Source organism: Lathamus discolor, chromosome 12, assembly GCF_037157495.1.
Source record: "Lathamus discolor isolate bLatDis1 chromosome 12, bLatDis1.hap1, whole genome shotgun sequence".
Classification (NCBI taxonomy): domain Eukaryota; kingdom Metazoa; phylum Chordata; class Aves; order Psittaciformes; family Psittacidae; genus Lathamus; species Lathamus discolor.
In genome coordinates, this window is record NC_088895.1 from 3646559 (window position 1) to 3665539 (window position 18981).

An 18981-nucleotide genomic window follows, 5' to 3' on the forward strand; every position below is an offset into this window, starting at 1 on the left:
TTGTATTTCCTGTGTGGACCTCGTATCTTCCATATACTATCAATATATGAAGGCTACAATACCTACTGTGCTTATCAAGCTTGAATCTCCATTATCTTAACACCAGGTGCAGGCAGGTATTTACATCTATGGGGAAAAAAGCTGTAAACTTTCTTCTTGCTTGGTAGCATTTACAAACACTTTACACAGGTGTAAGTGGCCAAACAGGCTTCTGGCAGTGAAGAAACAATGCCCACAGCCTGTTACATTGGTTTGGCCAGCACTTGAGACTCTTTCATTGGGGTGAATCTTTCAACTTAATCTTTACTGTTTTCTGTGCATGCAGTATGTTAATCCAGGAAAAACTGAGCAGAATTTAAGGCACCTCCTGAAACGTTGGCCTCTTGTATATAATCTGACTCCATTGGCATGATAACAAGAAAAAACAAGTGTAATGGAATATAAGCACTATCTCAGCATCTTTTCTGAGAAAAGTCAGTCATTTTGTCTGCTCCCAAATTTGTTTTCACATAAATGGTTAACTGATAATGAATGGTAGTATAAATATATATATACAAATAATAAAATGTTTATAAATTAAAGTAATTTAAACTTGTTAGAAATAAATAATAATTATATATCCTGGTAAACATAAAATTTGTACTATTAATAAATGCAGTAATTAACCATTTTGGTATTTTAAATGTGAGGAGGAGGAGTGTGGTGATGTGACCACAATAAACAGTTTTATTGGCTGTGTCTTCATTTCACATACTCCTTTTCTAAGTTCAGTCTTTGTCCTTTCCCACAGTTGCTCTCAAGCAGAAGGCAACCACCTGGGGATGTCAGAGAAGAAAAAAATGACCTTACAATCCTTCATTCCTGCTCAGACCAGTCTGTTGATTCCAAGCACCCCTGAAGCCAAAAGGTATATCTGAAGCAGATTTATGTCCTGCCCTCCTTGATGTAGGATATAAGCAAAATTCACAGCAATACAGACCCATAACACACGTACCTACAGCTGCTGTTCAGCTGGTGAACGTGTACCCTGAGAATTTCAGTTCATGGTGAAATAGTCTGTCTTTACTAATAGCAGCTGTTAAATTCTAACATTAAACAAGTGAATCCTAATGAGTTACTGAAAGTCTTGTGTATGCCCTTGTAGAGAAACATGCATCTTTTGCCTTGCTGATCTTGTCTCAGCAAGTTGTAAGTTGCATAAGACTTGCTGATGTGATATACCTTTCAATTCTAGGCTCATTTTAAGGAAAGGCTGTCAAAATTCACATTTAATCTGCCTAGTTTTAAAAAAGGTCTATGGAAGAAAATGGGAGAAGGTGGTGCTTGTACTGTGTACCCTTCTGTGTTTTAGATTAGTCACTAATACACCCTGTCTGTTCTGTTCTAAGTTCATTAATCTAATTTCTTATCAAAGTATCTTTATGTATTTACATTTGCATGTGGAATAAGCTAAAATGCCAAAGATAATCTTGGTTCAGAAGAAGATGGTTGCAATGTTACAAACTCTCACACTGCTTTTTCTTAAGTGCAAAGCTTAGCAGCTACTGTAAAATCCAAACCCCATAAAAATCCATACCTGGAAAGGATAAATGCCACAATCCTCACAGGTATGAAATTACTGAGCACACCTCCGAGATAAGACCATCAAAAATTTCACATCCAAAAATATGTTTTCAGTATCTATAGTTCTGTGTCAGCACTGCAAAAGTTTGAAAGGTGTCTGGAATTCACTGGGACAATTAAAACAGGTCATCTGCTGCAGAAAGGTGCAGATGTATCTATTTCAGCAAACACACTGCTAGTTTGACTGTTTCCCTGATGCTATACTATAACACATTTGTTTTTCTTCTTTGCAGTGACCATCTCTTCCGACAACTGTGTGTCATACACTGGCTTTTGGAAGCTGCGACTCTTGAATCCAACAGTTCGATGCATCTCATATCGACCTGTTGGAATCCAAAGTATGTGCACAGTGCGTGAGGGTAGATGGAATGAGGAGTTTAGGATCTTTTGTACTTAATATGTTGTTGTTTCTCTCCAGTAATAACTGTTTGAATGAAATGGTAAAAATTCTGTGCCATGTAACATTAACAAATCTTGCATTGACTTTGCCCCCCTGCATTCAGCAGGGAGTTGTACAGTAACATCAGCAGCACAGCATGGTCCTCTGTTATTGCAAGCTGCACAACCAGGAGAAAATACTGAGCTATCCCAGCCAAATATAGTTGTGGGGCTGTTTTTCCTTTTTCTCTTCTGGTTAATAACTATGCAAATTAAATACATGCAGTAATAGATGTCTGTCTATTCCCTCAGCCTTAACCCAGTGAAAACAGGAATTCCGTATACATTATAATTACTGAACAAAGGCAGCTATTAAGGGGTATTTAGTTGCTGCTTTTATTCTGTCAATTATGTATGGTAGTGATGGCTACTTGTAAAAGATGCATTGCTTCTGAAATTTCATACTGTTAAAGTAAATATTAATTTAAGTTCCCAACATTTCTAGTCATGGTGACGTAACATGTATTTAAATCATTCATGAGCATTTGGTAAAACAGTGAGCAGTTTATACTCTAGTTGCAGGGCAGAGCTCTCCAAAGCTGTTCTGTTTACTCTGTATATTCTCAGTCAAGACAAACTGTGCTTATGTATAACAGAATTAGAAGAGTAGCATTATATAGAATTAGCCTGATAAATTGGAGGGCAGAAACAGTCCAGGATGTATTTTGGATGGGTTTTTGACCCCTTTACATATGAAGACCAAAAAAGAGACTGGGATAAAAAAAACCCAGTTTGTCAGCAAGTCTCACAGATGCAGGCTGAGAACAGGGTATAAATGCATAAAGCTCTGGATTCCAGGTTCTAAAGAGTGTAATCTCATGTTGTATACTTCCTCTGCTCTCTGTTGCTGTCTCTAATCACCACTCCTTTTCTTCAATGTCATTTGAACTGATCTGCATACACACGTGCTTCATTACACAGTAACCATGAAGAATTACGCTTACATTTAGTACGTTTAGATCATATAGTCTCTATTTGCACAAAGAGAGGAGGTTTAAATGTGAAGGAAGCAAGCTTAGAACACTCGTGTGCTTTGTAACACCTTTGATTAGGTGGGGACTGAATGGTAAATGAGACTAGCTCAGCAGCGACCTGTTATATCACAGCTGCAAGGGCTGCAGCTTCCACATTTACGTCTGCCAACATGATGGAGCATTTAAACTTTTGGAACAGCATAAGTCTTCATTTAGCCAAAAGCAGGAAAAATCAAACTTGTATTAACCTGCTCTGCTTTCTAGTAATGAAATCTTGTTATACTGGACAAAATTCTGGAGTACCTGTGCAGAGGAAGTTGAGGGCATCATCTGAGCCAGTACATGCATATGAGAGTTTGTAGAACACCTGTGCTTTCTTGAGGTGGTTCTTAATTGTGACTGTTGATTTACTCATGGCTTATACACCTTGCATTTTCTTTCCATGTCTTATAAGCAAATGTATACATTATAGTAGCAGTAAGCCACCATTTACTCTGCATTTGTTGCATTTCTTTAAAGAACCTATAATAAAAGCAAGACTTTCAAAATGGAAAACTAATAAAATTGTTTTCACCTAGGGATTGTGGTGGTTATAAAAAAAGAGTAAAAGAAGAGGAAGAGTTAAAGTTAGCAACATGCATGTGGGAGCGCTTTATTACAAAGAAAAAGGTAACTTCATTGTTAATGTCTTCCATGGGACCTAATTCAACTTTTCAGGCGTTTGTTTTGTTGCTTAATTAAACTCCACGATACCATGTTTTATGCTCTGGATCTTGCGACTGCAGAGGATTTCTCTCACTCAGTTTTAAAGAATAACTATTTGACATTAGGTAACAGGAAAAACAATATCTAGATTGAAACTCTGGCTTATTCTTAGTGATAAGTATTGATGTGGGAAGAATTAAATATTCAGCTAAAACATAACTAGCCTCTTGTTTGCATTTGCCCTCTTTTTAATGACCCAGAGCCATGTAACAGTACTTGTTCACACAAATACGTCTTTTTCAGTCAAATGTTGATTTCAGACTTATATCCTGGAAGCCTTATTCTAGTATGTTCTAGTCATGATTTGTTTGGTTGCCTTTTTACCCAGAGTTTAAAGCTAAATTTGGAAACAAATGCCAAATGTTAAGGCCTCTAAAGATAGCACCATTCACTTGCCACTTTCAAAACAAAGCCAAGGAAAGACAAAACCAAGCAATTCAGATGAAAGCCTTTTAAAAGAAAAACAAAGTTACTACCTGAGAGGAATTAAATGCTGTAAAACTACCTGTAACACTTTGTAACTGCTTCACTATCTTTCTGAAACATGAGAAATGCTTTTCTTTTTGAAACTGCTGAAGTGACTGGTGGAAAATGAAGGGGGAATGAATGATGCTTAGGAGTATAACCAGGAGAAGTCGATAAAGAACTGGTGGGTTTCTCGCTCTGGAGCACATCTTCCATTTTGATCTGCAGCAGTTTGCCCAAGCTTTTAGTTCCTTTGCCCCCTACAAGCTAAATTAAACAAGTTTTGTCAAGTACTTTTAGAACCCCAGGTAAGGCACTTAGAAATATGAGCTATTGTTGCATGCAATTTGCTCTTGTTATTTGTCAACACCTGCAGCTTGTACCCTCATGACGTAATACAAATGATTCAATAGAAGATTACAATTTCAATTGGGGAATAAGCAACAAAAGTTGTGAGACTTTTGGAAGATCAAGACTGTGTTTTTATGCAAATATCCTCCCTGCCATTACAAAACAGAGAAAGTCAGCAAGTCACATAAGGAGCAGAGTTGTTTCTAAATATGAGGCTTTCTGATTTTTCCAAACTGTTGGGCTCAAATGAGCATGAGCAGAAGAAACCAAAGCATGTGTCAGTCTTCATGTGTCTTTCAGCATTTCCATTGTTGAGACTATTTTTTTCCTCCCTGAATTAATGACAATTTCCTTTGTGCCATTTATGCTAATATTAATTGAGACTGCTTTTCATATCTGATATGAAACTTCTAATGGGAATATTGGGTTCCTTCAGGAGCACTTGCTTTATAATACATGTTATTCTGATTATCAAGCCTGCAGAATTCAGTCTGCTTTCAGATTTCAGTTTTACATTTCTGACACAGGAAATTCATTTGCCAGGTTGTTGGGAGGAGACCTGAACATTTATCAAACCACTTTGACCTATTCTTCCCCGTACAGGAGAAGGTTATTGTATTACCAACCCTCTCTGCAGCTTCAGTGTTCCTCATTTACAGATTACTTTAATCTGTTGTCATTTATGCTATAGCAGAGGAGTATTGAAGAAAGATAACAAAATGAAGGAGGTTTTACCCAAGAAATCACTATCTTGTTTGAAGTCACTGGAGAAAAATCTGTGAGGTTACAGGAAAAACAAAAGGATCTAATATTGGAATTTGTTACAGAAATATGATTTTTTGTTGTCAAAGCACTATCGAAAACCCTTCCTTTCTATTGATTTTTTTTTTTTCTTTTATCTACAGAAATACACCTGGAAAACAGGATACAGTTTACTCAGCAGGACAATAAAGAAGAACATTACTCCAGGTATCTCTCAGTTTAGCAGTCAGTCATCTCCCCGTGGTCAAACCCCTCAAGGCAGTGAACCTTCCACTGTACATTGCTCTGAAGACGACATCAAGGTTAATGATGTGAGTGAGTCAGCACAAGCTAAAGAACGACAACTTCTTTTCCCCTGTAAGTTACTTTTTCTTAACTGCCAGTATCGATGGAATTGCTTTCAGTGTTACTGGGGAAAACCTATGTCAAAGACACTGCTACATGTACCGGTGTATTTCTGTTAAGGCATGTAGAACTTTGTACTAGTCTCTTTGTGCCCTTCTCATTAACAAATTGGTTTAAAGACAATATAATCCCATATGAGTAGTAAGTAAGAGTTTTAATTAATATTCAGTTACAGCAGCTGCATAATCAAACTGTCATCCACATCTATAAGACCCAACAGGGAGTGGAAACAGTGAAGCTGTTCTCTGCTATAACCAACTGATCCACTGAATATATATCTGTCTGACTTAAGGACTTCTTGCTCTGTATTCCTCCTACTCATCCATCAGCGATTACCTGAGCTTGATAGACCTGACAGTATTTTATCTGTTAGCTCTGCAATACATTTTAATACGAAGCTGGGTAATCTTCAGTCTTTTCCCTTCCTTCTGAATAAAGCTGGTCTAGAAAAACATGTAAGCATTTAGTACTGCAAATTACATTTTAACTGACAGTTATACTATTATTATTATTAGGCTGACATAATGCTCTGCTAAATCAGGAAGGAGCACTTGAAGTCATTTGGGATAGTTTTGTGAAGGTTCAGTAGCTACCAGAAAGGCAAGAAGAACCCTAAGAATGAAGTGGAAGACAAAGCAGAAAATATGTTATGCAAAAATACAAATGTCTTTGTATGTGCTGCTTCAGTTCTGGTCCTTCCAATGCAGATAGGTTGGTATGAGGAGTGGTAAAGTTTGATAGGTAAAAAAATGGTGAGGTATGATAGAGATACAGAACAGCTTCCATAGAAGAGCCAGTTAAATAGACTAGAGCTCTTTGGTGCAGAAAAGAAACGACTGAATACAACGTTATGACAGATCTCTAACATCCTGAAGTGCATGGAGGAAGTGATTAGAGAGTGGCTACTCCCAGGTTCCCTTGATTTATGGCACACCAGATTAAATTATCTGTCAGAAAACTGAAGGTGATGAGAAGTGTCTTAAATGCAATGAATGATTAAACTTAATGATTCAATTGCTGCAATATGTTGCTGGAAGTATATTCAGGTCCAAAAGCAATTTAAATTAATAGAAGAAAAAAACAATTAATTGCTCCTAAGTGTGAAGGAATAAACACATTCTCTAGGTCTGAAAGGCCTTTAGGTTCAAAACACCAGAAGCTGGGTAGATACATCAGGAAACTTGCACTAATACTATATACTACCTACACAGCCAGTGTTGCCTGTGGCACTGAGCACTGGTGAATGGCCTTCAATGGCATGAATGGGAGTAGTGGTGAATTCAGAGCTATAATTTAAAGCATTTTGTTTACAGATGTATGTGAACAATTGGGTTTTGTGTGAGAAGAGATTTGAAAGCAATCTTGAGAGCTGTAATAGCTGAGACCTTTGTTTGCTGTGGGACATAAAGAAGTATCTTGCAGTATGTGTGATACATGGGTAGGATGTTCAGTGTACCGTTTGGAACAACATCTATCACATGATTGCCTGTGATTTCAGGGGACTGGTTACTGGGACTGAGTTAGCAGGCTGGTCACATCAAGGATTATGTTCCTAGCTCTAAAAAATGTGAGAAGTCAGTTTCCACAGGGCAGAGTTTGGACTCTGCAATGAATTCTCATGCTGCTAGAATCATGTTTAATCCAGGGTTCTGGTTATAGGATGCTTCGTGGACAGATCAGAAGTGGATTACAAGTACAGCTGCCCTGTAGCCTTTTACCCCAAATTCACAAAGCTGCATGTAACTCATACAGACATCATTTTGAGATCACACGCAACCCTAACCCACATGTACGCATATATATGTATTTCAGAAGTGGGAGAGAGATTCTGTAGTAGGAATCTGATCAGCAGATACAGCTGAGTGTGACCTTTACAGCAAGATTTCTTTTAAGGCAGAAATTCATAACTCAGTATAGAGCTTTTTGCTGTAATTTAGATGTTGTTTTGGGGCACTGCTGCTGTAGAATGTCTGCTTATACAAAATTGATTTTCCAGTGCTGTTGGCTGAGTGAGGACCTGTACTAGGCCACAAGTTTAAATGTTCCATGATGTTGACAGAGGTAAATGTGGAAGCTTCAATCCTTGTAGCAGTGGTATGACAACAGGTCACTGCTGAGGTAGTCTCATTTATCATTCAGTCTCCACCTTATAAGTCAAAGGTGTTACAAAGGAGATCAGTGTTCTAAGCTTGCTTCCTTCACCACATTTAAAAAAAACCCTTCTTTTGTGCAGATAGAGACTGTATGATCTAAATGTAAGCCTAAGCTTTAATGGTTACTGTGTAATGAAGAATTTGTGTCTGCAGATCAGTTCAAATGGTGTATATTCTTCACACAGGGAAGTGTAAAATACGAGACCTGTATCTGAGATATTAAACACTAACAGGGTGGTATCCCCAAAGCTTTCTGGCCAGCAGTTTAACTTTGAATTCTCACTCAAAAGCATACTTTTAAAAGAGGATGTATAAATATTAATGCAGAGGATCTTCTTTATAAAACATACCTGAATTTGGGGTGTTTGTTTCGTTTTGATCAATGGCTTTTCAATTGATTTAGCACTGTTAGGTAAATTTTAGTACCTCATTTCACAGATGATTAACTAAGGCATAGAAAACAAGGTCAAGTGAAATTACTACATTCTTTGCTTTTTTCTCTTTTCTAATTAATGTCTGACTAGCTCACAGCCATGGAGGCTAATATTTAAACAATATTATGAATATGGACAACCGTGAGTATTTGTTTTGACGATTTATCCAGATGGAGAATTGGAACAGGTTCTAATGCTACAAAATGGAGGGCAGAGAGGTATTGTGCCCTCTGTTTCTGATGATCAGCCAAAAAGTATCTTTGTGGTATTAGCCCTGGTTTGCTTCCTGTCATCTGTCTCCAAAATCTGCCAACAGGGCTGCTTTCAAGATTGGCTTTAGACAACTGATCTTGGAGAAAACATCAAATACAGCCACTGCTTCGCTTAGCCCTCTTTCCCTAAAGCACCAGTATTATCTGCAGAGTATATTGGTTTCAAATATCCAGCTACTCAATTTGCCCAAATGGTTATCATAAGTACAGAGGGCTGGGTTCTTCTAAGAAGGATTCTGACCCTGTATGCCAAGAGCAGGTGAGGCTTGTATGCAGCTTTAGCTCAGTTTGAGCAGAAGCTCCCTGCCTATATCAATGTTTCAGGCCCTGTAAAGATCAGCTTTTATATTCAAACAGCTTCTCAGGTCTAGGGCTCCAAAAGATCCACTGGTGCAGCTGCTTCTTGCAGGCTTACACTTGCAGACTAGTAAGGATCACAGTGGAGCCATCATTTGAACTTGTCAGTACTAGAACTTAGGAGTATCTGGCTGGGACCTTGCCACTCTTGAAACTCACCTGGCCACATCTAATAGATGATCTTCATTATCAACATGATTTTTTACATTTTTAGCCCATTAGCTGGTGCCCAGCAACTTCTTCCATCCATGTCTTAAAACTTACAAGTTCACAGTATAACATTCAAATCTGTGCTTTTAACAAGCAGAAATAATTTGTGCTGCTATTTAACACAGTCAACATTCAGCAGTCATTTTCTGTTATACAGAATGTGGTACTTCACAAAAATGTAGGAATTTGGGGATTACAGCTTCAAGGTGTTGAGTGCTCAGTAGAATGTCACTTATGACCATGTAGGACATATTGAACACATCAGAGGATGACAGAATTTGACAGCTAACACTGGGATTTTTAATAACAAGTGTGGCAGCTGTTTTACTGCATGTGTGATTGGAGGGAATAACACAGAGAAGATGGCCATCTCTGCCTCTCCAGGGGTTTGACGTCAAAGAATTAATGAAACAGCAGTGGGAAGGAAAACAAGGAGTTAAGGAAACAAGGAGCTGTAGAATACCAGTGAGTTAAATTTGCTTTCCAGGTATTCAAAGGAAAGGAGAATATAAGCATTCACATTACAGTAGAAGGCAGAAAGAGTAAAGAGTGCTATTAGTGAGAGAGGACATGTCTTAAGTTTTAGTGGATGCTGGTAAGGAGACACAGAGAGGTAATTAGATACCTGTTGACATTAAATGGATTAAATTCCATGTGACACTTAAGTGATACAGCAGACTTAAAAATTCAGAATTGCTATTTATGCCACTAGAATGCTAACAGCACAGTACAGGAACTGAAAATAGACTTTCTGCATAGTTTGTTCAAATCCACCTGGTTTTCTGATACACTATTTTTATAAGCATCTAGTTTAAGAAATATTTAGTATCTTCTACTTGATTTTTTTTTCACAGTTAACATTTTCAAGTGACTAATGAATAGGGTATATATGGGTACCTATCTTAAAACCTCTTCAAAAAGCTGCTTTTCTTTGAAGAAACCTTAATTTTTAGAACCGATGAATAGCAGATTTCTTTAGGATATCTCATTCAGGCCAGCATATATGGTGTCTGGAAGGAAGAGAGGAATGCACTATTGAGTTGGCATGTTTTGGTATCTTATCAGCCCTGCAGAAATCAATCCAGATAGCACGTGGAGAGGTGTCAAAAGATGCCTGTAAAGAAAAAGCTATGGTTAAGAAGACTGGACCACAATGGTACGTTACCTGATGGGTTTCTGAATTATTAGAAGTAACTCATCAGGACAAAGCTTACCCTTTTTTTCCTTCCTTTCTTTCTTTTTCCCCTCTAAACAACTGAATGCAGCATTCAGGACGTTCAGATGACATTCACATATTTTGGCACGAGTGGTAGAATAGCCCATTTTACTGCTGTGTAAGCAATATGTACTTTCTGGAAAGTACCACATGAGTCTTGCCTTTGTAAACAGAAGAGATCTTCTGCTCCAGCAGCTTTGTAGAAAAGATGTTCTATCTTCCTCCAAGAAACTGTTTCTGTTTCAATCACTGCATTTTTCAGTAGTATCTCTATTACATTTCCAGCTAAGTTTACCTTAGATGTGTTGCCTCATTACTCAGTTCTGTGGTGGTTTCCAGAGCTGTAACATCAACCTAGCAAACCATACTTACCATTAGACTTTGCTGAAGCATTTTTTTCCCTTTGGTTTGAGGTGAAGAGCCCTAACTTTGTACCTGCATAGCTTCAGCAAGTCTGTAATATTAAGAATGTTTCCTCAGCACCTGTGAAGTTTGTCACTCTGGAGCAGGCACACTGTACACTGCCTTAAACCTTGTTGCCTCTTACAGTTTGCCAGAGGTTCAGAAAGACCACAGCTTAAACATGCACAAGGAGAGTCGAACAGCAGGGAAGCAGAGACCCAGAAAGTACAGGTAAGGGTACAAATCTGCTTTTGAAGAGCATTATTAACTCAGTGCTCTGTGTGGAAAGCATTTGGCATGCGAATGTCAGGAAGCATTTATTACAGGAGATTAGAGCAGGCCAGTGAGACCTTGCAGCACATGTAGTACACTTCAGTGCAATGCAAAGGCACTTTCCTGGAAGGATGTGACTGGAATGAAAGACTGTAAAAATCTAAATTTTATAGAATTTCCAATTTTTTAATTCATTAAATTATTTTATAAATTTGCTGAATTAAAAAAAAAAAAAACAAATGTGTAAATGATGTTAAATTTGTTTTTTTACCGAGAATAAGGTCTCAAAATCAGTGGGCTCACATCACCATATGCTTCAAGCAACACATGTACTTAACCACAAAATGGTGACCACAAAATGCTAATTCTATTTTTCTGTGTTGTTTTGGTTGCAGCTGCCAGATCAGCTCTTTCATTAAAAGCAAATCTAACTTGTATGCTGATAGGAAGCAGAGGTTCACAGCAGTCCGTGAAGAGGCAGCTTGCTGTTTACATGATATCCTAGTGAGCCTTGAGAGGTAGGAGGAAACTGGGTTTTCTATATTCTTGAAACACTACATACCTTTCTTCTGACTAGATTTAGGACTTCAGGCCTTTTAAAGATGCATTTATATGGATTGACATTAAAATAAGAATATAAGGATGATGTTAGAAAGTTTTATGACTGTGTGCAAAAAAAAACATTGCAAGTGAAATATTTACAGCAGTGTTTTAGGATGTTTCTGAATGGTATTTATGGAAATAGCTTTACTAAAAACATTGAATATATTTACTTTGGACATTGCAGTCCTTTACACCAAAGACTGAATAATAAATTCTGTCCACATACAATCTGTATGGCTGTCTTGTGTTTTCAGTTCAGAGATCACTGTATTGTTCAACATTGCTTTGACTCTTCTCATAGGAACAGTTATAACATCCTCTGGCAAGGCCTTTTCCAAAATCAGTGACATTTCTACCTTGTTGACCAGCCAATGCCTGTCATCCTTTTACTTTCACCCAGAAACATTAATCTGTGATGCTTGTGCAAATTCTTTTGTCTCAGTAAGCACCAGACCTGAGATCCTTCCCTACACTGGTATTCTGAAGAGTGTTACAGGCATACTCCTCCCTCTCACTTCCTTCTTTCCATTCTTCTGTTCCATTTTGTACTTAAGATTGTATTTTTTTGTTCCCAGAGCATTCCTTATCTGGAATTGGGTCCTTGTTTTTTTCCCTGAGCAACTCCCATGGCTGCATAATCAGTCCAACATCCCACAGTATGGAAGGACAAGTCAGATGGAAACTTACTACTTGCAGCTATTTTGCCATTCTACATACAGCCACCTAAAACTGTCCTGTTTGGTCAGCTTTTGGAAATGAACATCAGTTTGGCAGGATATACTATAAGTTATTTATTGTAAAGAAAAGCATATGTTTGGTTTTGTTACTTTTTGTAAGAATTCATACATGAACCCAATCTCTGGGTCAAAATTCTAGCTCAGGGCATGTCATAGAATCACAGACTGGTTTGGGTTGGAAGAGATTTTAAAGCTCATTCAGCTCCAACCCTTGCCACGGGCAGGGACACCTTCCACTAGAGCAGCTTGCTCCAAACCCCTGTGTCCAACCTGGCCTTGAACACTGTCAGGGATGGAGCAGCCACAGCTTCTCTGGGCACCCTGTGCCAGCGCCTCAGCACCCTCACAGGGAAGAGCTTCTGCCTAAGAGCTCATCTCAGTCTCCCCTCTGGCAGGTTCAAGCCATTCCCCTTGTCCTGTCCCTACAGGCCCTTGTCCAAAGCCCCTCTCCAGGTTCCCTGCAGCCCCTTTAGGCACTGGAGCTGCTCTAAGGTCTCCCCATCAGAAGCCTTCTCTTCTCCAGGCTGACCCAGCCCAGCTCTCTCAGCCTGGCTCCAGAGCAGAGCTGCTTCAGCCCTCGAAGCATCTCCATGGCTTCCTCTAGGCTCACTCAAGCAGGTCTACATTCCTTTTGTGTTGGGGACCCCAGGGGCACTCCACTCTGTTCCACCTCTCGTCTGCTGTATTTTGAATAGTATTTTGCCCTACATCACTGGACAGTGTTCAGTTTGGTTTTAAGTAGTGGATACCTGTAGAAAGTGGAGGTTGAATTTCAGTTTAAATGTTTTGATTTTGAAGTTTGTTTCTTACCTACAGCCTAGAGCTGATATAAACCATTAACACTTTTTAATATGTTTGTAGAAATATGAATGTATACAGAACACTGCAAAAGCCAGAATTGTTATTAGTGTCCAGACTGACTATACAATGTGATCTTCACATTCATGGTTTTCTCCCTTCTTTGGTATCTTCCCAGTTAGCTACGTAGAAGCATGGTAATATTTACAACACAGCTTTAACTTTCAAGGGGTTTTTTTTTTTTTTTGTAGGAAGCAGGAAGAGCGTTGTTACCAAAAATACAGGGCTATGAAACAATCAAAGAATTTCAGAAAAGAATTGGACAGAATAAGACAGCTGAGTATGAGAGCTGAGAGAGAACATGATGAAGATGAACTAAACTGGTAAGGAATCATAGAATCATAGAATGGTTCAGGTTGGAAGAGACCTAAAAGCTCCTCCAGTTCCATCCCCCTGCCTCGGGCAGGGACACCTTCCACTGGAGCAGCTTGCTCCAAGCCCCTGTGTCCAACCTGGCCTTGAGCACTGCCAGGGATGGAGGAACCTTTGTTCAGATGAGATGTTCAGAATCCCAGAGTTCTGCCTTTAGTACAAAAGAGCTTTTATCTTTTCTTTTTTTTTTTTCCTCTCTAAAGCAAAGTATCACTAGAAACCATTGAATCTGTTGCTGGAAATGCAGACTCTTCAAACTGGTAGCAGCAAAAATACAGATGTGATGTCTAGGAGCAGATCCTGGCCTGCTCAGCAAATAGGTTAATTGGAAATGGTAAGAAAGGGGAGAACAAAGAGTTCTTCTCCAGTGATATCGGGCAAAAGGCACTCAGTGCTTGCGTTCACACACCACCCCCAGTGTATCTTTATAGGAGACTTCCTTCACCAGGATGTATGTAAAGTGCACTGTACCCCAAAGATGAGAGATACTGTATAAATGTACATGGGATAGATTCACAACTTCTCACTGAACTGAACATTCACGGCACCAAAGCTGATGGCAAAGGAACCTGACTCTAGCTGTCCATCCATGATAAAAAGGCATTTCCCTGCCAGCATTTGATCTGCACATGGATAATACTGCAACATTTACAGGGATCACCTAAATGCTTCCCAGTTACAACAGTTCTGCAGATTACTAGTGTGTTAGGTTTGAAATTGCTAGTAGTTTATGTTTGAAAGAATAATAGCTGTATCCAGTGATCAGCTTCCAGATCACACATTAGAAATAGCTCACCTGAATACCTCAGCAAACTCGCAGCATGTTCCTTATTGCCCTGTCCATGAGAACTCCTTGGACATGGGATTACCGAATACGCAAACTGCACAGAATGGTGTTTTTCAGCCTGCCCTCTTTTGATCTCATAGGCTAGCAAGCTTTCTGTCCTTCACCATTTGAGATAATGGAAAACAGTCCGTTTCTCATCTCGGGTCCAAAATGCAGCTGGCCCAGGACATGTCAAGCACACATCAGTCATGCATTAACCAGTAAATCTAGTCTTGGCCTATCTAGCAGAACGCTAGTTTTAATTGTCAAACATCTATGCTCCAGCTGTCCCCTGAATTTGAGATCTGGCATGTAAATAAGTCTTGAAACTGGAGTGGATGTGGTTTTGCTTTTATACTTGTAGTGCCACTGAAAGCCTTAATTTGGCCAAAACTCCACGAGCATAAAGGAGACTATACCAATATGGCTTTTTACTGTTCTCCCTATGCAAGAATAGTACCGTGAGTGTGCTGTTCCTTCACATGAATATCGTGCCTCCACCCTGAGGAGACTGTCTTGCTTTGACTGTGCCAGCACAGTTACCTGAGGACAGCTTTCCACACCAGGCCTGTTCTGCAACGTGCTGTCCAGGAGGGGTATGCGGTGTGAGATCTCTAAAAAGGCTGGTCAACCCCCTTGTGGAGACACAAAGTAATGCCAGAGGAATTGCTTTCACCATACCACTTGCTCCATGAACAACAGGGCTGTTCTTTCCCACACTCTTGCAAACACCGCCTTGCCAAGAGAACAAGAACACTTTACTAGTTTATTCTGTCAGTCTGGTTGTCTCTCTCATGAAGTAAGAAAACTCCAAAATAATACAAAATATGAACAATGTGATGTCAGAGTGCACTGAGCATGGCTTCCTTTCTCAAAGTATCTTAATGCATGGATGGGTCATAGAAGGCCTGTGTGTGGCATAGTTATAGTAACCTGGGTAATCCAGGTAGTACTAATAAAGAGTTGGCTCTACAGCTATCAGCAGCATACTACTGAGTGTAGAGCTGGCCCTACTGAAGATAGAACCTCTGTGTTTCCTTTTCCTTTTTTTACTGGTTTAAGGATGAAATTCCTCACCCCTCTCCTGCTGTCTCCTAAACTTCAGGGAGGCAGCACTTCCTGCTTGTGTGCTGCCAAATCCTCAGCCCTTTCCAGTGAAAACTACAGCACCCCCAGTCATGCACATTCTAGAAAGGTTTGGAACACTCATCTCCAGGACTGTCAAATCAGCACTGCAGAATTTACACAGAACATTAAAAGAAAAGGCAGTGTTCTCACTAGAGTTTTATTTTTATTGTAATGTGTAATTCTCCTGAATCTTTATATTCGGAGTGAAATGGTAAAGACTGCATGTTACAGTGCACTTACATCAGTGAGATTTATGTCAGCACACAGAGAAAGGAGAATGATGATAGCACAGGGAAAAGGGGTAGTAAAGACAATCAGAAAGTGTGTCAGATCAGGCATTGAGTGCACTGGAAAACCCCTAGAGATTAAACAAAATAAATAGAGAAGATGAGAGGGCAAATGGAAACATTTGTTAGGATTTTATTTTTTCCTTTGACACCCAAGTTTGTCATCCAAAATTTAAATGGACAATGAGAAAGCATCTATTTCAGTGCCCTGCAAAGGGAATTGGTGTAGAAATCCAATAAAGTAAAGCTCTTTCATGTTATTCGCATTAAAGGTCCCATCCAACCCAGACTGAGCATTCCATTCCCCGAAGAGCCATTTTTCCTGTGGAAGTTATGGAGGTGGTGAAGTGGCAGAAATGCAAGATAAAACCTAGAGTTCCTAATCAGATATGCAGTTGTTCCCATGGCTTCTCTTTTATTGCTGTTCTTTCTGCTAAAGGGCTCCTGTATTGCTTGCCAGACTCCCAGAGTCCGTGAAGAATGACCATTATATCCAGAAAATCTTAAAGAAACTGGAAAAATACAGCAAGAATCCCGACTTGAAAATTGATCCGGAGACCTTTCTTAAGGTTCTGGATGATCTACGTGTGTGGGAGCTGTGTTCTCCAGAAATTGCTGCAGCTGTGGAGGTGAGATAAGTCCAGTTCTTGACTCTCTGTGTGAGGAGGGTGAGGAGAGCAGGTACCTATGAGTGAAACTCAGAGTAGAAAGTTACCAGATTAAATCATTTAGGATCTCATTAAATGAAGATGCTACTGTGCGCCTCTTACAAGGCACTTTGAACTGCTCAGGAGAAAGATGTTATGACAAGCATTGGATTATTAATCAGTATCATTATGTCATTGTTTTATTCACCACTGCAGTAAAACTGACATCTGTCGTAAATTGTTAGGACACTTGACAAGAAACATTAACTTGTTGAGTTCTGAAAAGGCCTGTCGTTCCCAGTGGTTACATCCATGAGCTATCCAAGTAATACATTATGTCAGTGATCCAGGAACTCTGCAGATCATTGTTTTGCTTCAGAAACATTACGAAGAAAATAAATCTGCTTCTCGAGAGCTTAAGTTGGGCTCAATTCTTGTAGCTCTAGAAGTAAATGGTAGAAGAGGAAGGACCCAAGAAAGGGAAGAGAATACATTTAGAAGGTTTATAATATGTAGTCTAACCAGGTAACTCACTTACAAAAAATGGCAATGATGCCACCTTGTGGTTTTTGTTCTCATTACAGTTATTTCCCCTCTACAGGACCAACAGAAATCTCTGAGGCAGGAGATTATTGTGCATCTTATATATATTGTGCCACACAAGGGAAAAGTATTTTGCCTTTGATTCCACTGTCTGTATTTTCTTGATGTTTTGTAAACATAACTATTTTGTCTTGTGCACTAATCTGCACAACCAGGGAGGCAGCCTTGCCTTAATGTTCAATAGGCAGGTCTTTGCTGCTGGCTGGTTTTAGATCTATTTCTTTGCTTCTTCCATTCTGTTCCTTTTGCATTTTGATCCCTAATGTTAGTGTAATAGTAATAGAGAAAACCACATAAGCTGAGTCACCTGTCTATTAATTTATACCTCTTTTGACAATAGCCACAAAGGAAAGAGGACCTTGGTGCTCCTTCTGACTGGAATAAATAAACTGTTGCATTTTAGGAGCAAGAGCAGCATCACTGAATGTGGCCTGACAGAGATTCCAGATGAAGTTGTCATTTAACTTCAAGTTGCTTTAATGTATGTACTGCAGTGGTATGTAGAACACAGCTGCAAATTTAAAACAAAAGACCTGGAAAGATTCAGGGTATAAATTGCATGAATATTGTGATTTTCTTTTTATTTCATTTTAGAGTATATCCATCTCTTCAGGAAGTTACACTAAAAGTATTTGGTGATACAAAGTGCTGTACTAACTGCAGAAGCCATTACATTTATTCTGTTGTTACAATGTCACATTTTCCCACATATTCTCTCTCTCTTACATGTAAATCAAAAGCTCAGGGAAAAAACCTTTTTCTGTTTCAGTTTGTACGTGAGAGTATTGTGCGGATGCCAGAAGAGGATTTCAGCAAGTGGTTTCAGACAAAAGTAGCCCCCCTCAGTGCTAGAATTCCTTTGCCTTCTAATTCCTCGGCGGATTAGAAGTCCTCCACCTTCTAATCAAACAACCAGATGAAATGGTTTTCCAGCTACAACTGTCTTCAAGCAGAAACCTATTGCCTGTTGAGATCTGCCTCACGGAAGACCAGGAAGGGGAGGTAACTTCAGGAAGTCCCACTGACCACTCTTGCACAGCTGAAATTTGTCCCTCTACTGTGCTCTGTTGGCTGTAGTCAGACAGAGAAAATAAAAGCTAAATACTCTTGCTCCTTCCTGTATGATGTCTTGGACACACCATCGCATTTCAATCATATCTAACCATGCAGAATGAAGACTGAGTTTCTAATCACAGGTCAGGTCATATCTTCAGATATTCCTCCAGCACCTACTCAGCTGGGACATACTGATTTCCACATCTGAACAGCATTGTCTCTGTTTTCATTTTATCACTCCTTTATAAAAAATATCCCAAGCACAGGGTAGTTGTAAGCTTTAAGACAAGTCTTTTTTTACATTCTTTTATGCAATTCAGATGTTTTATTTTTGCACTGAGTTTATTCTGTAGTTATTCTGTGATTATGGATTAATTCTTGCATTATTAAATTCAGTATTTCAAAACCAACCATCTTTAGGTGCATTTCCCAGTTTTCACCAGAAGATATGTTCTTGCCTGATTACCTTAGCATATGTTTGCCATTACTCTGGTGGGTAAGACATCAGAATGACACCCCTGAACTCATAGACACATACATGACCTACGTGAACCTGTCTGGGCTTAGCGGTGTATTTCATGCTGGGTCTAATTGGTGGGTGATGGAATTGGTGACCCAGAGACCTTCTAAGCTGATGATCTTAATGAGCTGCTTACCTGCCTGTCAAGCTTTCAGGGGACCCATGGGAAGAAATGCTGTTGCACTGAAGTGACAGCAATGACAGCTTACAGTATAGGTGAGTACAGTGACCACTTTTATAGTAT

At 39.3% G+C, this 18981-nt stretch overlaps 1 protein-coding gene across 5 annotated transcripts in view; it reads left to right on the forward strand.

Moving 5' to 3' along the window:
- Nucleotides 1–18274, forward strand: part of CCDC60 (coiled-coil domain containing 60) — a 58658-nt gene extending 40384 nt beyond the window's left edge. For 3 of the 5 annotated variants that reach the window (XM_065692616.1, XM_065692618.1, XM_065692617.1), the window contains 10 exons: nucleotides 791–907; nucleotides 1857–1961; nucleotides 3614–3704; nucleotides 5522–5735; nucleotides 10275–10365; nucleotides 10975–11058; nucleotides 11496–11618; nucleotides 13490–13621; nucleotides 16351–16540; nucleotides 17931–18274. In XM_065692616.1, the coding sequence (XP_065548688.1) occupies nucleotides 791–907; nucleotides 1857–1961; nucleotides 3614–3704; nucleotides 5522–5735; nucleotides 10275–10365; nucleotides 10975–11058; nucleotides 11496–11618; nucleotides 13490–13621; nucleotides 16351–16540; nucleotides 17931–18047 (1264 nt within the window). In that variant the 3' untranslated portion in view covers nucleotides 18048–18274. Of the gene's footprint in view, nucleotides 1–790; nucleotides 908–1856; nucleotides 1962–3613; nucleotides 3705–5521; nucleotides 5736–10274; nucleotides 10366–10974; nucleotides 11059–11495; nucleotides 11619–13489; nucleotides 13622–16350; nucleotides 16541–17564; nucleotides 17643–17930 lie in introns of all 5 variants that reach the window. The other 2 variants (XR_010615611.1, XM_065692619.1) reach the window with 2 other exon arrangements.
- Nucleotides 18275–18981: the final 707 nt, after the last annotated feature.